This window comes from Ornithodoros turicata, chromosome 3 (genome assembly GCF_037126465.1).
Source record: "Ornithodoros turicata isolate Travis chromosome 3, ASM3712646v1, whole genome shotgun sequence".
In the NCBI taxonomy this organism is placed as follows: Eukaryota; Metazoa; Arthropoda; class Arachnida; order Ixodida; family Argasidae; genus Ornithodoros; species Ornithodoros turicata.
Window position 1 is genome coordinate 29,093,836 of NC_088203.1, and position 20,202 is coordinate 29,114,037.

Here is a 20,202-nt window from a genome sequence, read left to right on the forward strand (position 1 = left end):
TCGGAAAGTGTACTCCGTTTGAAAAAATCTAGTCATAAAAGCGAAAAATGAAAAATAAAAGCGGGCAAGGAGGAAGGTGAGGGTATAGGCTACTACTCAGTACCGGGGACCAGTCGGGTTCGCACCGGGCTCCTGTACCAAGACCCAATTTTGCTCCGATGTGTTCCCGGTGTTGCAAAACCGGTACCGGTCTGATGTTGGGCCGCGGTACTATCGTATCTCATACCGCCGTCGGACCGAAGTTTTCCCGACGCGCTGTGCTGCTTGGGTGCAGCGAAGATCTGGAATCCGTAAAAACGACCCAGGAGCGAATGGGGCTGTCAGAAATTTTACGCGGGGCAAAACTAATAGCATAAAGCTCATCGTACGTTGATGATGCTTCATGCGAGAGGTGATGGCCATCTGAAATTGGCTCGGAGAGAATGACAAAGGCAGACGATGAACTTTCTTTCGTGGTTGAGCCGTCCGTCAAATACTACTGTGGAAATCTAATAACGTGAGCTCATCATATCTAGAGTGAGCTGCTTCGTCACGCATGCAGCAACGTTGCCTTTCTTCCCTGTTAACTCAGGCGCCGACAGGGAGATGCCGGGTGTCGGAAATATCCAAGGAGGAGTGCTGGGAGCAGTAGATGTGACCACAAAGTTAGGTATGCTGGTCTTCAGTTGAAAGACACATGGGTGTACGCTGCTGTGCTCCCGTCTCTGGAGCTTCATAACTAGTGGGTGCCGCCGATGGTAAGCTAGAAGGCGGAGGTACTGCCGACACGTCTCCCCGTAGCGAAGAACTTCAGGCGGGGCTTCCTTAGCCTCAGCAGTGATCATATGGGTCTCTGCCGCCCGAGGGACTCCCAAGCAGTGATTTATCCAGACCCCCTCTACACGCTCCAAATGTTCAGTGACACTCCCTAATTTTTTCACGTGTGCACCCCCTACAGGTGGTGCCCTTGCAATTTCAACTTTAGACATAAGTCGGTAATGATGTATTAAGCTGTAATGATGTAACTACAATAATACCCACCTCCAATTTTTTTCAACGGCCCTCCATGCTTGGGATTTCTGTTTTAAAGGGCTCTGCTGGCGCCTTTTCTAAATTTTGTGGTCGCCACTGTTACCATCCTAGTACAAGCGACTAGTAGAGAGGGCCTAGCCCCGACAGAACTAAAACGTGAACTGGATTTGCCTGTGTTGATACAACGGCGCGAGCTCTCAGCCTTGAATCTCTTCCATCAGATATACAAAAATAAATTTTTAAACAAATGTTTTCAAATAAAAGTTTAAATAAACATCGAAGCCGCTCAGGTGGTGCCGCCCACGCAGCGCGCCTCAGCGCGCGAACGTGCCGAATAAATCCTTCGTTATCTGGCTTGCTGGTCGGACCCGTCTCTCTTTACCTCTAGCTCGAATAACTTCCCACACTGGCGATCCGAACAATGGAACCTGCTGGGCCACCGACAAGGACCAGCAACGGTACGGGAGACCGCAACGACCCTGCCTTTCGCCCCAGCGCTGGGCACATAGCAGCACGGCTTTCGTCCTTCTCGAACGCCTACCCCAACGTTTGGTTTTCACAAGTGAAATCCAAATTACATATGGCGGGTATTACTTCCCAAGCTACGAGGTACTCTCATGTCGTCTCCGTGCTTCCCCCAAACATCCCTACAGAAGTCGCTTGTCGCGTCCCTAAGAAGTCGTTGATTTCTGGGCTTTGAGGCCTACATGTTTGTGTCGTCCCTAAGTGTGGTCTGCCTCGGCCAAATCTCGTTGTTTAGAAGTCGCTGACATCCTCTATGGGACAACCCCTTCTACGTCGTACGATACGCTGAAGGCGGCACTCATCGAACGAACTACCGCCTCAAAACGCAAGCGTCTTCAGCAACTGTTGTCGCAGAGGACCTTGGGGATCAGCAGCCATCGCAATTCTTGCGTCACATGCAGCATCTTCTCGGCGAGCGTGCCGCTAGCTTCGATGAGCCATTAGATGCTCAAGGAGCTCCTCTTGCAGAGACTCCCACCACCTGCGAAGATGGTACTCGCCACAGCCACCATCCTTCCCATCGCACAACTTGCTGGGCATGCCGATAAGGCCATGGAGGTGGCAGTTCCGACTATTTCGACCGTCCAGCACTCCGAAGCTCACACACCGTCTGCCGGTCGTGCCCCATGTCCAGTTCCCTCTGCGTCAGCCGAAAATCACCAAGCGGGCCGTCGTACTGCCCTTGAGGAGCTGCAGGACGACGTGAGGAACATAACATCCCTTCTGGCGTCCGTTTTGACACGTGTGCAGCCCAACGCTGATGGCCGCAGCCTCACGCGTCGCCGACGCCGGTGCCTGAAGAGAACAAGCGTGTGAAGGCTGGTATGAAGGCACTGGCAGTTCGTCGCAAGAGGTCGAAGATGTCGATCACCTTGCGCCTGGCCGGGAAACAGTCCCAGGGGTCGCTAACGGCGGCGTGCGCATCCCCATCAACCCTCAGCAGCGCCAGTCGCCTTCTCTACGTCTCCAGTAGGACATCCCGACGTCGTTTCTTGGTCGACACAAGAGCAGGAGTCAGTTTAATCCCTGCTATTCGAACGGAACGACACCCCATCTACAACATCGCAGGTGCATACGGCACCGGCACTTCTGTTTACGGTGAACGTTCTGTAAATTTTTCTCTTGAACTTTGACTCGTTTCCGTGGGTGTTCAAAACTCCTGCAATTGAACACAACATACTGGGCGCGGATTTTCTGCAACACTTCAGTTTGATCCTCGATCTCGGTTGCAAAGCCATCGTGGACTCGAAGACGAACTTGCGTACTCCTGGGCACCCCTCCATTGTTCGGCAGCCTCCACCAGCCGTCACCATCTCCACGCACCAGTCGCCTTTTTTTGCTGTCCTCATCGAATTGACGAATTGCGAATGGAACCTCCGGATTGGACCCTTCCAGTACGCCACGATGTGGTTCTTCACATTCAAACAACTAGGCCTCTCGTATACACTTTCGACCCCGTCGGCTTGCGCCCAAAAAATTTAAGGTCGCTCAAGCTGGCTTCCAACCAACACATGCTTGCATTGGTATTGCGAGACCGTCTCAAAGTGACTGGGCCTCGCCTTTACACATGGTCCCTAAGAAAACGGGTGATTGGAGACTTTGTGAGGACTACAGGGCACTCAATGTGGTCACCAAGCCAGATCGATGTCCATTACCCAATATTCAGGACTTCACCATGAATTTGGCCGGTGCTCGTCTATTCAGTAAGATAGACGTGGTGGAAGCGTACCATCAGATTCAGATGGCTGCCAAAGACGTTCCCAAGATTGCCATCACGGCGTCTTTCGGACTGTTTGAATTTCTAAGGATGCCCTCCGGCTTGAAGAATGCTGCGTAGAGGTTCCAAAGATTCGTCGAGAGCAGCACGCGCAGCACCTCCGCCATGTTTCCGCACCATTGCAACAGCACAACATCGCGATGAACGCTCAGAAGTGCAAATTCAGCAAGCTTTCCCTGGAGTTCCTCGGGCATCAGATCTCAGCCGACGGAATCTTGTTCCCTCTTCCAAAAAAGTTCGGGCGATCAAAGAGTTTCCTCTGCCAACCTCAGTCCGCCAGCTGCGTCGTTTACTTGGGCTCGTCAACTTTTATAGACGTTTCGTTCCGTCATGCGCGGTATACTTATTCGACCCCTCAAAGAATTGCTCAAGACCAAACCAGCTCCCTGGCCCGCGGAACCTTTACCCTGGATCGACGACAGGCGAGCCGCCTTCGACTCCGTCAAAGACGCCTTGGCTTTGGCTACAATGCTTAGTCACCCCCGTCACGAGGCTCCCATGTCCCTCGTTGCTGACGCCACGGATAATGCTGTTGGCGCGGCTGTACAACAAGAGTTCGACGGCTCCCGTCTCTCTTTACCTCTACCTGGGATAACTTCCCACACATTAATGACCGATCCTCCATATTATTTATCCCAGCGTATGATCATGCTTTCAAAGTTAAGCCACTACGTTGCGCAACAAATTACTTCTTCCAATCCTTCATTCCTCGAAGAACTAGACTCTGGAATGACTTTCCTCGTGAAGCCGCGCTTATCACTGATAACGTATTGTTCAAGCGTTCTATTCACGATCATTTTTGCTGCCCGTAGTTTGGTTGCTGTAGAATGCCAGACAGCTCTCCTCCCCATAGACACAGTTCCTTTGTTTGCTGAGCACTTAATATTTCGCGATGTTAATAATTCGGGGCTTTAGGTCACGAGACAACTGTGATCATGAGCGACGAGACAGTGGTCGGATCTGTGAATTAATTTTGCCCGCCTGACGGCTCTTCAACGTGCGCCGAACTCTCGGAACACGGCACACCACAGTTAACGTCCCTAGCATAAGACGGCGTGTCTGAGCAATGTGTACCCTTCCACCAAGTTGCCACAGTCCTCGGCCGGGTTTGAACCCGCGATCTTGGGATCAGCAGGCGAATGATTTTCGGTGTATCTTGCTATTATCAGTTTCCCTTCCGCATCTTCAAGTGCTTTAATTGTAGCAGTAGCAGACACTTACCGTCCACCCCCCATTGCACTCGACTTTCAGTACATTGTGCTGCCTGGGTTAGTATGTGAAGTTAGAAGTAACTGCTGGTGGAATAAGGTTATCGCCATTATCGAACCGTCACGTATAAACAAGAACAAGAAATAATGCGCGGCTTCGAGAAACATACGAGGGCTCTCGCGCGCAATACGAATGATCTGTATGAAGAGTACCAACTTTAGGAAGCGGCTGCTGTGGGTGTAAACCAACGCATAGCGGCAAGTAATTTTAGTCCGTAGCCTTTCGTTTCGAGCGCAAGCATAACATAATATCCGCAGGAGCTTTGATCATCGAAGTGCGAGGGTTCCTCAAAAGGTAATGCTCCATATGTTTTTTTCTCGTCCCAGAATAATAATAGGAAAATTAGAAGTCAGGTGTTTGCAGCGTTGTTATTTCTCGCGTGCACGTGTGCAATTTCACTATTTTCACCGCCGTGCGACACATACCACTACGGTGGTGGTCCGTTGGTTGGTTTGCTGCCTGCGTGTTATTACCAAATCATCTGCCTACCGGACATCATGCAGAATCATCGACCTTCTCTTACTACGAAAGATCTTCCCCGTGTTATGCAGACAATGCTCCATCAGTTACGCACGAGATCTGCGTTCATGAACTCTCAACTATTCAAGATCGGCTCCAGGGAGGACTCCAGTTGCGGTCACTGTAATCATCCGGAGACTATCGCACATATCCTGAAAGAATGCCGTGCATACCATACTATGCGGGAAACTCACCTTCCCCACGCCAGGCCTGGCATACTGACAGACGTCCTCTTCCCCGAAGGTTCTTATGCAGAACGACTTTCAAAAACTCTCGGCCTCGTGCGCTTTCTTCAAGAAACGGGCCTCGCGGAAAGACCACTCTAGCGCACCTCTAATCTACAGTGTGCCTCCGTCCCATCAGTATCGGTCATCCTGCCTATGCATCACTTTGAGATCGTCCATTCCCCTCTCCCCCTCTTTTTTCTTTTTTTTTTTTTTTGCTATAGTCGTGACGGTGCCCACTTAAGTGCGGCCAACAACGGCAAGCTACTTCGACCCCCCCCCCCCCCCTCTGCCTACCGGAGTGGCGGTATGTTGCTCAGGTGAACCGTGTGTCCTGTGCCGACTTCACAGGGAACTGTGCCTATATTTCCCTTACGGCGTCACGCACTCAGTACTCAGAGAGCACCGCCGGTGCCGGAATTTCGAACCCGAGTCGCTTCCCAGTCTCGGCGATTACCTACCCAGTAAGCCACAGGGGTTGATTAGTAGCTCGTGAAAATGGCGATTGCGTGCGACACGCGTTTCCAACGATCAGACGCGTTTAAGTTCTTGGTGGTAGAGAACCAAATTATGGAAAACATCCGGGAGAGACATGGATCTGTGTGGGTGTACAGGGGTAGCCAGCCCAACTCTGTCGCAACTAACGCCCCAGACGTGGGAGTTCTCATCAGACGTGAAAGAGCCGGAGCTGGCAGGAGCTGCCACCCGCTACGCGATGACGTAAGGCCGCACAAGGGGTTGATATTTTGTCGAAAATTAAGATGTGTAAAGGACACTGACTGATGAAACAGCATGGAAGCAGGCAAGCTGGTGGACGAAGTTTATTGAAGATGTAATCAGAGCTTGGGCGAACACGTACGGTGGGACAAGAGACAAACACCAAGCAGCTTAATCTTCAATGGATGTGTAAAGTTATAACGTACATAAAGTTCACAAAAAACAGCTTCTAAAAAAAAGCTCTGACCATTATGGTCTGAGGATTCCCATTCATTGCCTCTTCGAAACCTGTTGTCGCGCTATTGCCCTACTCTTGGCCGCAACCGCCCCACACCCATGAACTAAAAGCGCTCTTCCTGCCCGAAGACCGAAGCACTAAATCCTCTGCACTGCCCACTTTCCATCTACTCATTGCGCTTTGCTTGCTTCATCCTGTAGGCTTGAATGTAGAAATTGGCGAACATCACTATGAAGAAAACACCTTGAGGAAACGCTATAACAACGTGCATAACCGGGTACCCACAGTTCTTGAACAGCGGAACAGAGGCGTGGGCCAAGACAGCGAAGAACTGCACTATCTGGAGTTCCGTCAACTGTTTCTTCCACCATAAATACTTGCGCACAGAGGGCCCCAGGAGCGACAAGAAATAGTACGCGTACATGAGAACGTGAACGAAACTATTCAGACATATGCCGAACAAGGACTGTCCATCAGCCCCGTAGGACAAACCGTACCAGCACCCGAAGACAACTATGCAGTGATGCGCGACGTGCAACAGCGACACGTGAGCGTCTTTCTTGCGAAGCACAAAGAAGATCGTATCCAGAAAGTCCGCAACTCTCACCCAGGTGTAGAACCACACGAGATTCAGAAGCTGCAACGTCGTATGATCTTTGGTGTTGAAATCAATTCCTTGACAGAACAAGTTGTAACCGCCACCGATGTACGACCTGCTGAGGAATTTGTAGCAGAAGAAGGCGTTGGTCGCCACCATGGTTCCGTTGTAGGCCAAGATGACAGGCTTGAGGAAGTCCATGGGCTTGCGGTTCTTCATGAACCGCGGTCCAGAGTACTTGACAACGTAAACATAGCTGACTAAGAGGAATATTAGAAAGGGCAAATTGCCAGCGATCCACCAATTTACCGTCCGTGGATCGCGCAAGAACAGCGGTTGATCAGGAGGTAAACGAACAAGCTGCCGCAGCATGGCGAAAGGCATCGCAAAGTGGGGTTCTTGTTCCGCGTCGATAATACATTTTAACATCATGTGCATCTATATTACTTATTGGCGTCACGGTATACGCGGTGCCGCACAATACGCTACGTTTTCCTATATAGCTGTTGCACACGAGGCTACAAATATTTTCGGCCTTGGCTGGGTATTTCCTTCACACATGGTCTGATCCTCCGGAAATACGCCGCGGAAAGATCGATGTGTTTATTAGCCAGATGCAAAACATTCTGCGGAGAGCTCAACCTGAAACTTTATGACAAGATGAAGGTCAGTAAGATATGACGATCCACAGAAAGAGTAAGGTGTGCGTTCTTCTTTCTCTTCTGTTTTGCTTTTATTGCTGGGAATAGCTAGCCGCCGTAGCGCATGCTATCCTTTCCCTCCTTCTTTTAATAATTAACATACCCCCCCCCCCCCGACGAGCGCTCCGGAAAAAAACAGAACATCAGTAGAGTATATAACATTTTGAAGGCTAAGAGAATCCAGGTTGATGTCGCTCTATCTCTTGATATGCTGAGAGTGAAGACTGTGCACACACTGCACATGTGCTTTTGTTTTTTTCGTGTTAGCGCCGCGAAGCAACTGTGGCTGTGATCGGTGCAGAGATATGGACAGATGGAGAGAGGACAGGTTGGTTAATGTGCTTCCTGGGCCGACTTCAGGGGGAACTGTACCAACATTCGTCTGTAAAGTGCTCGGAAAACTCAGGGAAAACCTGAGACAGCATAGAGGGTGGTAAGATTCCAACCTACCAGCTTCCAGTCTTCAGCACGACCTTGGCTACCACCCAAAAATTGCAGGCCATTCTAAATTATCGCAAAGGTTTGCATAAACTAGTCTTTCGTCGGACCTAATTTTATGAACCAGGCCGTATTTACCTAACAGAAGGGTAGTTTCATTTTAAATCGAACAACGTGTGAAACTCGTATTTTTTAATTCGCCCAGAAAAAAATATATGTTAGAGAACAGCTGAAACGACGCAAATCGCGCCACGTGCGATGCTCGTGCGTGTAGTAGTTTCCGCGTGGGAGAGGGGGAAAGTCTGAGGCTGCTTGAGCACGCTTTCTTCTGGACCGACTTTGACGGGATCTAGCACCGCTAATTTTATGTCTAGGAACTGGAGTTTTTTTTTTTTTTTTTTTGTGATTATAGGCTACACCATAGACACTGTCGGCAATCACCCACAGAATTCTGAGAGCCACAGATTTTCTGTTAAAAAATGCCAAACTTGGCGTAAACGTTCAAAAAGGCCAAATTTTGTTACCAATTTGCTTCATGACGGAACCTCTGAGAACATCGAGCTTAGTGCCATTCGATAGGACATTGAAAGAGCTTTCGTGCTGTATAGAGCTCATTTTTCTCAGCCCAGTTATTTCTGTGTTATTAGCTTGAGAATCACACATAGTAGGCGAAAATTGCCAATGTTGCATCTCAGTTTTCTCAAAAATGCCATCTTCGATTTCCTTGATTATTTTTGAAAAGGTGGCGTCATGTCTCTACTTTACACTCTAAATCGTTTCACACTTTTAAAGGTGTAAAATAGGTGTATTCACAAAGATCACACCCCTTTCACACCCTACAACTTTGTTTTGGAAGTTCCTGAGGGTGTAACAATGGCGTACTACACCCTCAGGTGAAATATGGTGATAAGTGTGTCGCCTGGGTGTAGAAAGGGAGTATGTTTATTTTCGTTCACATGAACAAAAGTAAATATATACAACAACAGGGAACGGGAAGTTACATTACAAAAGTGCATGGCGTGGATTTACAACACGTCTACCATCTGGTAAGGTATGCAGATTTAGAAGATCTGTTGAGATAGTGCTTAAATTTTTTAAAACACGTTGCTCCTCATTGCAAGACAGAACAAATGCATGATAGTGCTCATCATACTCAACTGTAGTTAATGTTTGTATGAGAAAAATGGTACCCGAGTCAATAACATATATGCCTGCTATCTCAACGAACACTGATAAGTCCTCCTCGGAAGATTCTTTGGAAACAACACAGCCAACAGCAAATGTGTTATCATTATCAACTGCACTTTTGACATGGACTATAGATTCTGCGTGAACATCACGGTCATGAATGTAACTCTGAATTGCTTCTGGGGCATGTTGAAGTAGAATCTCCTTGGAACCATCAGTAGATGTGGTATTTCTGATGAAGGGCTGCGACCACACATACATTTGATAAAATTGATGTCTTCTTGCTAATGAAAGGGTTATGTTCTTCAAATGTCGAGTTTTTCTAGCAACATCTTTAAAATGCTGGTGTTTCCCTTCGAAGCGCATACACCATACAGCTAGGAGAGGACGGAACATCCTGATGAGTCGCGGATAATGAACAACGTAATGCATTTTACAGGGGTTAGATATTTGTGGGTACCACACTGCAAATCCTTGAAGAAACGAATAAATGCAACGTTCTAAGTAATTAACATGCACATAGGGGGAGGTGCCTGCTCATGAGAAGGTCTACAATTTCACGAAATGCTATATACAGCTGCCATGCCATACATGATTGTCTGTTTGTCGGTTGTGCATGTTAACATACATTTAATCACCTTGATGTGCATACATATATGGACCTCAATGTGATGATTATATGCAATATGCTGGTAATTGTGAATACACAGTTACCAGCATATTGCCACGAACCCAGCAGTTTTATTCAGCGTTACACCCTTTACACCCCAATTACCATGAGGGTGTTAAAATACACCTTAAAAGGTGTGCGCCATGAACATTTTGATTTACACCCTTTAAGGTGTAAAACGATTTAGAGTGTAGACGCCAAGTGAGACAATCTTTTATTTTTGCCTGAGAGACGCGCAGCGATTTTTTTTGTCAGGCAGGGTGCACGAGGCTGCGGCCTTGTGCGCCCCACCCACGAGCACGCGACTTTCAACCTCTTCTTTGCTACATGCATCCCGCTGACGGAGAAATCAATGACCACACTGCGTGAGCTTGTTGTAGTGTCCCCAGAGCATCACTTTACGTTTACCCAATGGCCTCTCAGTTCCGTCAGGCTCATTCAAACCGTGGTAGAGTACATCAGTTTCCTGTGCGCCCTTGACGAGAAACCCCAGTTCGACGAACATACCGACAAAGCAGTGAGAAGAAACGAAGCGCTTCGTAGAGATCTTTATCCACTGGTAACATCTTAGCTTTTGTTTCAGGTTGCCACCAGTCCCACAGGAAGTGTGAAAGTCACATCCTTTTCATTTGTAAAAGAACGAAAAACGGAAGTTTCGAGCAACGTAAAATGTGCCCATTTGCACGTGGTGGCTGCATAGGTGGGCATTTTCCTGCGGCCTCACTCATCCTCACCTCACGAAGCACGGACTTTATCAGCCTCACTCACCCTCACCAAATTTTCCTCACCAGTAACTTAACCTCAGTCGCCCTCACCCTCATATTCCATTTCAAATTTTTCCCTCACGAACCTTACTTCAGGGCATCGGGGTCCCGAAAGGCCTCACCATCCTCATCCTCGCTTGTCCTCACCTCATGAGGGCTCTCATGGCCTCAGGAGTCCTCATCCTCACGTGCCCTCACCTCATGAGGGCCCTCATGTCCTCACGGCGCCTCACGTACATTCGCCTAATGAGGACCCACATGGCCTCACGTGTCCTCACCCTCACGTGCCCTCACCTCACGAGGGCCCTCATGGCCTCACGTACCTTCACCTCATGAGGATCCACATGGCCTCATGTGTCTTCAAGTCACTAGGAGACACGTACGTGAGCCTCAAAAGAACTTTCCGTCATGTTCACATGAGACGTCGGCGTTCATCTACTGTGTCGGTAGTTGGTACTAATGATACTGCGCGACATTAAACTGTTTACAGGGTTTCGTGCTGTGCTTGGATAAATGTGCTGACAGTTGTTACTGTCACAGTGAGGTTTAACGTTAGTGTTTGGCATCAGTAAAGTGGAGCCCGAAATACTACAGTGCAGATGTACCGTTACGGAAATGATCCGGTGGTGGCGGGGAATAGTGCTTGAAGAGATCCTGTACTCGATTCTCAGAACCGTATGACGCTGCTGCCAGAATCGGAGGGTACGCTCAGAGCTGAAGTGTTTGGGCACAACGATGGTACTTAATCGCACCTGCAATCAGGTCGTGCCTTTTTATTGTTGTTTTTTCTTCTCTTCTTTTACATTTCAAAGGCGCGCTACAGTCACGGGGATTCCAGTTTTCCTGGATTCGTTTTGAGGAGACAAAGAACGATTTTGAAAATTCTTACAACTCCATGATGAAAAACCAGAGACTGGGGAAAAGACGAAAAACAGACGACGCACACAAACTCTCAATTTCAACGTCTGTTTTTCGTCTCTTCCCCAGTCTCGGGTTTTTCATCATAGATCTTTTTAATTGTTATTTATTTGTTCTGCTTTGTTAGTTCCTTCCTTAGTACTTCCTCCATTATTGCTGTCGCACAGACTTTGGGGAGCCCGGTAAAGGCTGCTTTATATTCAGCTTTATGCTGTTAAGAACAAGAGATATCAAAATAAAAAGAAAGCCTCGTTACATTCCCAGCAGCGGTAACATTTGTTTAAAAAGAAAATACAAAAACACCGCACACGGCACCTTTGGCACAACACAGCACGCGTGTGTCCAGTTGCAATCATTCGAAATTAGCGGGGGAAAGCAGCTGCACGCGCTTTCGAAAACGCGGTACAGGGCCTCTCCAAACGAGGCTGCTATTCCAGTAAACAGGCAGAAAAACGAATCCACAAGAGGTAGTGTGGCGCTCAAAACACGACTTCGAAATCGTGTTCCCTATTCTCGGGATTTTATCTTATGCAACAACATAACGTGACCGCCTAAGAGAGTCATGACTTATCTGTAAGGTCACTAATGAAAAGTCGCATGCCCCTTCGAAGTGAGATTCTTCATGGTAGCCTTCATACAGAGTGGTCCACCAACCCTGATAGAAATTCATAGTAAAAAACGTAGGCCCTGGAGAGGCATGCGGTGAAGGGATTTTTTTCTGCCAGTAACTTATGTCACATATTTGTAATATTTTTATTTCATTTCAATTGACGGAAAGTTAATTTCTTGAATTGAACTCCCAAATTTCCCAAGGCAATCTAACGTATTCTTTGCGGAAATGGGTTCCCCGTCGTCATTTTACTCAGTATAGCGCATAACCCCACTCGTAATGCAATGGCAATTGCCGAAATAAATTCGCCGAAAATCGTGGAAATGAGAGCCCTTGGCACCGCCCCTTTTTTGACGGCGCGTTTGAGCGCAAAGCTGCGAAGAAAGGAGGTTACATTGACACGCCACACGAGGGGAAAAGGGTTACAAGCCCAACCCACAGAAGAGTTCCGCTGCCAGGTATCAGCCTTGCCCACGTCAGTTTCAGGGTCACGCTCTTTTTCCTTTATTCGTGTTTTGCTTAGTGTGTTTGTTTGCTTTGGGTGCCTACGCGGCTGTTTTCACTATGGCCGCTGATAGCGGTCTCGTAGTTTTTCTGCACCACCCTATTGTCATGAACCTGTGTATGTGTGTGTGTGAGAGAGAGAGACAGTTGTACGCGCCCGAACGCCTGTCAGCTCTCTTCTTTTTTCAATTCGTTTCTTTCAACATGCTACAGATTTCTTCACATTCAGCACACTTCCTGTGTACTTTGATTAGGTTATCATTAGCGTAAAAGCGTTCGAAGCGTTCGCCATCTGCTGCAATGCACAGGTGGGCTTTCCGAGTTGTATCTTCCACGGTCGTTTTTATTTCGGATCTGGAAAGCGACGAGCAGAAAGCAGTAATTTTCCCCTGCTGGTCAGCCGGCGATCGTGGTTCGCTTTTGTATACTTCGTCTTTGATGCGACCCCACAGGTAAAAGTCCATCGGCATTAAGTCAGGAGACCTGGCGGGCTATGACACTGGACCAAATCGGCCAGCCCACTTCTCCCGGAACATGTGACGGAGCAGCTGTACTGCACGCCGCGCGTTGTGAGGTGGAGCCCCATCGTGCTGAAACCACACGCGGGTCTGTCCAGCAAGAGGCAGGTCATCAATAAAGCTGAACACGGCATCAAAAATTTCGCTACAGTAGCGGTTGGCATTTAGGGGTCCCGTGAAACAGATTGGCCCAATAATGGCTCCGTTATAAATCCAGGCCCATACATTCAATCCCCACTCGTACTGATGCTTGCAGTCCCGTAGCCAGTGTGGGTTTGTTCGGCTCCAATAATGCGCGTTGTGTCGATTCACTTGAGCGCTATGGCAGAAGTGGGCCTCATCAGCCCAAATGACCCTGTTCACAAAGTTTCTGCTTTCCTGGGTCCGACATCGGATCCAGTTACAGAAATCCAGCCGTTTCTGGTTGTCGCCAGGCTGGAAATGTTGATGAAGGCTCACGTGGTATGGGTGGAGTGTGCTTGTGCTTGTGTAGTATCCTCAGCACACTTGACTTTGATGTCTGTACTCACTTTGCCAGGGTGCGCAGACTTTACGTGGAACCACCTCCCGTGGCATAGTGGTTAGAGTGATCGCTTTCCACGCCGAGACTGGGAGGTGACACGGGTTCGAATCCTGTCACCGGCTGTGCTGTCTGAGGTTTTCCCTGGGTTTTCCGAAGACTTTCCAAACGAATGTCGGCACAGTTCCCCTTGAAGTCGGCCCAGGACGCATACTAACCCCCCTGTCCCCCACTCCTTCCTGCTGTCCTCTCTTCATCTGTCCGCGTCTATACGCCGCTCATAGCCACAGTTGCTTCGCGGTGCTAACACGGAATTTAAAAAAACTTTACGTGGAGATCATCTCCTACCTCTTTCAGGGCCTGGTCTGTTTGTGTCGACTCACTAGCAGAGATTGGGTGGGGCCGGCTCTGGGTACCGGAATGGAAACTTCCTGTTGTGGACAGTCTCACAAATGCACGCCTTATGGTACAAGAGCTCACCACCCTAGTTCCTGGAAGCATTTCAATGTATTTGAGGACTGCTCTGTCATAATCCATACCTGCAGCCCCCAGAGCAATGATCATCCTTGTTTTTTCTTGGTTGGAATACACGGTGCTTGCCATCGCTGCCGTTTACTTGTTCACTGCATTCACTGAGACCGGAGTGCAAAACGGTCCAAAAATGTATTTCCTTCCCTACCTGTCAACACGTCGGGTGACATCATTTTTGATCAGATAGCTCTGATTCCCGCACTCATCGCGGGTGTTTGTTCCGTGGGTAAGGCTTGTAACCCTTTCCCCCCTCGTGTGGCGCGACAATGTAACCTCCTTTCTTCGCAGCTTTGCGCTCAAACTTAGAGCCGTCAAAAATGAGGCGGAGCCAAGGGCTCATCTCCACGAATTTTCGACGAATTTATTTCGGCAATTGCCATTGCATTACGAGTGGGATTATGTGCTATACTGAGAAAAATGACCACGGGGAACCCATTTCCGCAAAGAAAACGTCAGGTTGCCTCCGAAAATTTCGGAGTCCAATTCAAGAAATTAACTTTCCATCAATTAAAAGAAATAAAAATGTTACCAATATGTGGCAAAAGTTATTGGCAGAAAAAAAATCCCTTGACCGCATGTCAGTCCGGGGCCAACGTCTTTTACTATGAATTTCTATCATGGTTGGTGGACCACCCTGTATATGGAGGAATGAAACCTAAGAACGGAACATGGCGATCCTCGAAGATCTTCGAATTTCCATTGGCCCTTCGCGCAGAGTGATGTCATCTGACGCACACCTTCTCCAAGCGAGGGGATACAGTGGCTTCCCCTTCATCCGTGAGGTCCTTCACGAATGGACCCATGACCTCATCCGTGAGGTTCCTCACGAAAGGCCTCACCGCCTCATCCGTGAGGTTCCTCACAAAGGGCCTCACGGCCTCAACCGTGAGGTTCCTCACAAAGGGCCTCAAGGCCTCATCGGTCAGGTTCCTCACAAAAGGCCTCACGGCCTCATCGGTGAGGCTCCTCACAAAGAGCCTCACGGCCTCATCTGTGAAGCTCCTCACGGAATACGTTGTACCCTCACGTATTGGTGGCCTCACGACGACTGACCTCATGAGGGCCCTCACGGTGGGCCTCATGAGGGACAATGCCTCACGACTGCCCTCATGAGGAACTTTCAGCGTGGTCTGGCTTTACTCACCCTCACCTCATCGTCGTGAGGTGAGGGTGAGGCGTCCTCATGAGGGTCCTCATGAGTGAGGCCGCCCAGCTATGGGTGGCTGCCACCATTGGATTAGCATCATCCGATAGCTTTACACATGTCCTTTCACATGATATAAAGTGAATGGGTTCAAGCGCATGGATGCCAGAAGGACTACTGAAGACCACACCGAGGGTTTAAGGCACCTACCGTTACCGGAAACGAGGGATTTTAGTTGTGCCACGGTCACTCAATACTCTTTGAAAGAGTATTGAAGGACCGTGGTTGTGCGTTGTTCTGTCGGAAATTTTGATTCCCACGGTGACACTGACACATCTCGGTGAGGGCGAACGTGTTATACTTGAGAGCAGCAACTGTCATCACAGCGGTTTTACGGGTTTTGTACCACTCGTCGTGGTTCCGAAATAACGCTACGGAGCATAAAACTAATTAAAGAGAGCATACACACCTTCGGGACTATCACTTATTGCGCCCAAGTTAAGAGGCGACTGCAACCACGCGACCACAAATATGTATTCTCAGGTGTTGTAACTTTCTGTCCCATGTGGCCGTAGTTCTGCCTTCTTAATATTAACTCGCATGGCAGCCTCATAGCGTGCGTATGTGCATTGCCTCAAGCACATGTGCGGGAGAATAGTGAATATGCGCACGTGCGTATACGCACACGTCGTGCGTCCTACTCCCATGAAAGTGCGTAATAGCAAGTTCAAGTCGCCCACGAAAGTATTGCCCTGCGTCTCCAAAGGAAAAAATAAACATACGTACCATAAGTGCAAAATAAGTACATAACGCAACATCTGGGCATTAAATTACAAAGCAAAGACTACGAAGCAAAACGCGCTCGTAAACATACGAAGAGCGCCTTTTTGTGGAAAAATCGCCCCGCGGAAAGGTAGCCCTACGTCTCAATCAAAAAGAGAAAAGGTACTTTACCAGTAGCGCAAAGTACCGGCATAATTCTGCCCCTGTGGAATAAATCGTGAAAAATATTCCGGCTTTTTAGAAATAATTAAGATCGAACATGCAAAATTTTCGCATACCACTCGTGATTTTGCGATACTAGGCGGACAAAGAATGCGCTTGAACACAGTCACTTTATATCATGTGAAAGGTCATGTCTAAAGCTATCGGATGATGCTAATCCAATGCTGGCAGCCACCACCTGCAGGGGTCTCACAATGGGCACATTTTACGTTTTTCGAAACTTTCGGTTTTCGTTCTTTTATCGATGAAAAGGATGTGCCTTTCACACTGCCTGAGGGACTGGCGGCAACCTGAAACAAAAGCTAAGATGTTACCAGTGGATAAAGATCTCTACGAAGCGCTTCCTTTCTTCTCACTGCTTTGTCGGTATGTTCGTCGAACTGGGGCTTCTCGTCAAGAGCGCACAGGCAACTCATGTACTCTCCCACGGTTTGAATGAGCCTGACGGAACTGAGAGACCATTGGGTAAACGTAAAGTGATGCTCCGGGGACACTAGAACAAGCTCACGCAGTGTGGTCATTGATTTCTCCGTCAACGGGACACATGTAGCAAAGAAGAGGTTGAAAGTCGCGTTCTCGTGGGTGGGGCGCGCAAGGCCGCAGCCTCGTGCACCCTGCCTGACAAAAAAAAAAAAAAAATCGCTGCGCGTCTCTCCGGCAAAAATAAAAGATTGTCTCACTTGGCGTCTAAAGTAGAGACATGACGCCACCTTTTGAAAAAAAAATCAAGGAAATCGAAGATAGCATTTTTGAGAAAATTGAGATGCAACAATGGCAATTTTTGCCTACCATGTGTGATTCTCAAGCTAATAACACAGAAACAACTGGGCTGAGAAAAATGAATTTTATACAGCACGAAAGCTCTTTCAACGTCCTATCGAATGGGACTACGCTCGATGTTCTCAGACGTTCCGTCATGAAGAGAATTGGTAACAAAGTTTGGCCTTTTTGAACGTTTACGCCAAGTTTGGCATTTTTTAATAGAACATCTGTGGCTCTCAGAGTTCTGTGGGTGGCTGTAGACGGTGCCTATGGTGCAGCCTATAATCACAAAAATCCTCCAGTTCCTAGACATAAAGTCAACGGTGCTAGATCCCGTCAAAGTTGGTCCAGAAGAAAGCGCGCACAAGCAGCCTCCGACTTTCCCCCTTTCCTACGCGGAAACTACTCCACGCACGAGCGTCGCACGTGGCGCGATTTGCGTCGTTTGAACTGTCCTCTAACATATATTTTTTTCTGGGCGAATTAAAAAATACGACTTTCACACGTTGTTCGATTTAAAATGACAGAAAACAGTTTGTGAATATAGGGGATTCTGCTTCTAACGCCCTTGGGCTCGGTTCTAGGGCTGTTACTGTTTCTGTTTTGTTTTTTTGTCTGCATCGGCGATATGTCATACCGGAAGCTTGAGAGAACTGATGTTCTGAGGCTGGAACAACATAGAAGGGACAAATACATACAAAGCCTCAAATTGCCTAAGAAAGTAACGAAGAAACGAATTAACAGCGTTGTTCCCTGTCGTACGAATGTGTGTATGAGTGAGCAAAAATGTAAGAGTGAAAGGAGGATGAGTGAGAGAGAGAGTGACGGGCTTCTCCCTTCAGATGACGCACCCTAGAAGTCGCTGAGAAGGCGTGTTAGCTTAGCTCAATTGGTAGAGCCACGGTCCCTTGATAGCTTCCTGGTCACGCAGCTTCTCCGTAACTCTATGGGGAAGCTTTGCCCAGGGACCGGAGCGCCCGCGTGGTGGCGCTGCCATCGGAACGCGGGAGAGAGACGCCTGCGTCTCCCATTGCAGTACACGTCTTTCGGCTGTTATCGCGTTGTAACCGTGTGCTAGCAGCATGCCAGAGACATGCTGTGTTACCAAATGTCGCTCTGGGTATTCGGGGGGTGGCAAGGGGGTGTACATGTTCGCTTTTCCTGCGAATTCTGACAAGCGTGAGAAGTGGAAAAGTGCCATCCATCGCATTGAAGGTGGGCAGTTCAGTTTAGACTCTCCACACACACGTGTCTGCGAGGAGCACTTTGACCACTGCGATGTCGTATGGCACGACGAACTCGTCATCAACGGCGATAAAGTACTGCACAAGCGTGGAAAGTCAAAGCTTGCGTGCAAAGTCAATGCAGTGCCGCGCATATTCGACGGCTGCCGTCGTATCTGAGCACGCCGAAAGTGCGAAACCGTTCCGTCAGACAACGATGCCCGGGAAACAACCCCGTAAAAAGAAGGCGTCTGCCGTAGACACCAACAACGAACTCAGTGCTTTTATGGACAGAATCTGAAAGAAAATTGCTCATGGAACTGGGGCTTTTGAGCTGATTTGGCTCCCAGGGATGTCAACATTTGTAATAATCGTGTAATCGCGGACGAGCGATCGCGTCAAATACTAAGGCAGCGTTCCCACGGAGCAGCTTTTCCCACCAACTCTGAACAACTTTGGAGTTATTGACAGTCGTCCGACACTGGCAACCTCCAGCAACTCAAGTTGCTCGTAATCGCTCCTCGAACGAAAACTTAAAAAGTTGCTCGCGCGCTGGCCAATCAGCGAGAGGAGTACTGTCACGTTGCTCCCGAGGGCGTGGATTCACGGGTTCAATTCCTGCACCTGCAGCTCAGAAATACTCGTTTTTTTTGTTTTTTTTACGAACGTCACGAAAATATGTCAATTGCCATTCTAGAAGGTAATAATGATCTATTCGCGCAAAAAAAAGACTAATTTGACAAACGGTTGATAAGGAAAAGACTCCACCAGTTGGATTCCAACCCATGCTCTCCGGTTGCCGTAAGATTGCTTGTGGGTGGAGCTGCCGAGTTGCTACATGTGAACGCGCCCTCTAAGCGGTCATGTAACTGTCTGCGATTAACTGTAGTAAGTCCTTTACACGCTAAATAATGTACGCATCATTAAAGTGTTTTAGCATGGCAGGATAAAAAGGCCGCTCGAGATTGATTCACGGAAGCATGTCGGATACATGGCGGTTCTTTTCAGTCTCGTAAAAGAAATTAGGTCCAGACGATAGATGACTAAAACAAGAGATGAACGGGACAGGGGCACAGCGGTTAAATTTCGTGACATGTCCGTCAGTCGGAATCTTTTTAGACGCTATACTTTTGTCTTCATCAGCTTCGTGGCAACAATTGAGAGTAACTCATCTGGTACCTCGTGAAAGGACTGGTGTGATTGCGATCGGCCGATCGCGTCAATTAGTACGCTGTCATGGGCGCAGCAACTGCCCGCAATTAACTGTAAAATGTACTGTGCCCGCTATGTAAAGTACAGATCACCTTACCACCGTGCCCTATGCACATAAACTGCGCTAGAATCTCCGGTTGAGGGTTTGAAGATAGGAGACACGCGACAATACATCCGTGCCACTCGAAGTGGTCGGCAGCAGCTTTACGCATAAAATAATGCCGAACAGAAAACGATTATTCGATTATAGTTGCTGCAACGTAGCAGAAAACCATTGCAACAAATAATTTTCTCGTAGGATGTCTGGAAAAGCGCAAAAACAACACTGCATCTGCCGTTCCCATGACTGGCCCGAGCGGGAGATTCTACCGCGTTCCGATCGCGGCGCCACCACGCGGCTCCCGTTGTCCCTAGGCCAACTTTTTGACGGAGCTGTATGACCAGAAAGCTATCAAGGGACCGTGGTAGAGCCCTGGATGGGCAATCAGGAAGATGTGGGTTCGAGTCCTACAGCTGGCTATCCTTTTCAGTGACTTTCATCTTTCTTCGTTAATACCGGAAGCATTAACCCGGATTTAGGTATCAAATTTCTCGCAGATGACTGCAAGACATATTT

The 20,202-nt window shown here is 48.4% G+C and overlaps 2 protein-coding genes across 2 annotated transcripts in view; one reads left to right on the plus strand and one right to left on the minus strand.

Moving 5' to 3' along the window:
* LOC135390142 (ADP-ribosylation factor-like protein 13B) overlaps positions 1 to 20,202 on the plus strand; it is a 288,978-nt gene that overhangs the window by 164,201 nt on the left and 104,575 nt on the right. The gene's annotated exons all lie outside the window — the stretch shown is intronic.
* LOC135390139 (very long chain fatty acid elongase AAEL008004-like) lies at positions 6,151 to 7,423 on the minus strand. The gene has a single exon (XM_064620131.1). It carries the CDS (start codon positions 7,314 to 7,316, stop codon positions 6,447 to 6,449), a length of 870 nt encoding a protein of 289 aa, XP_064476201.1. The 5' UTR covers positions 7,317 to 7,423; the 3' UTR covers positions 6,151 to 6,446.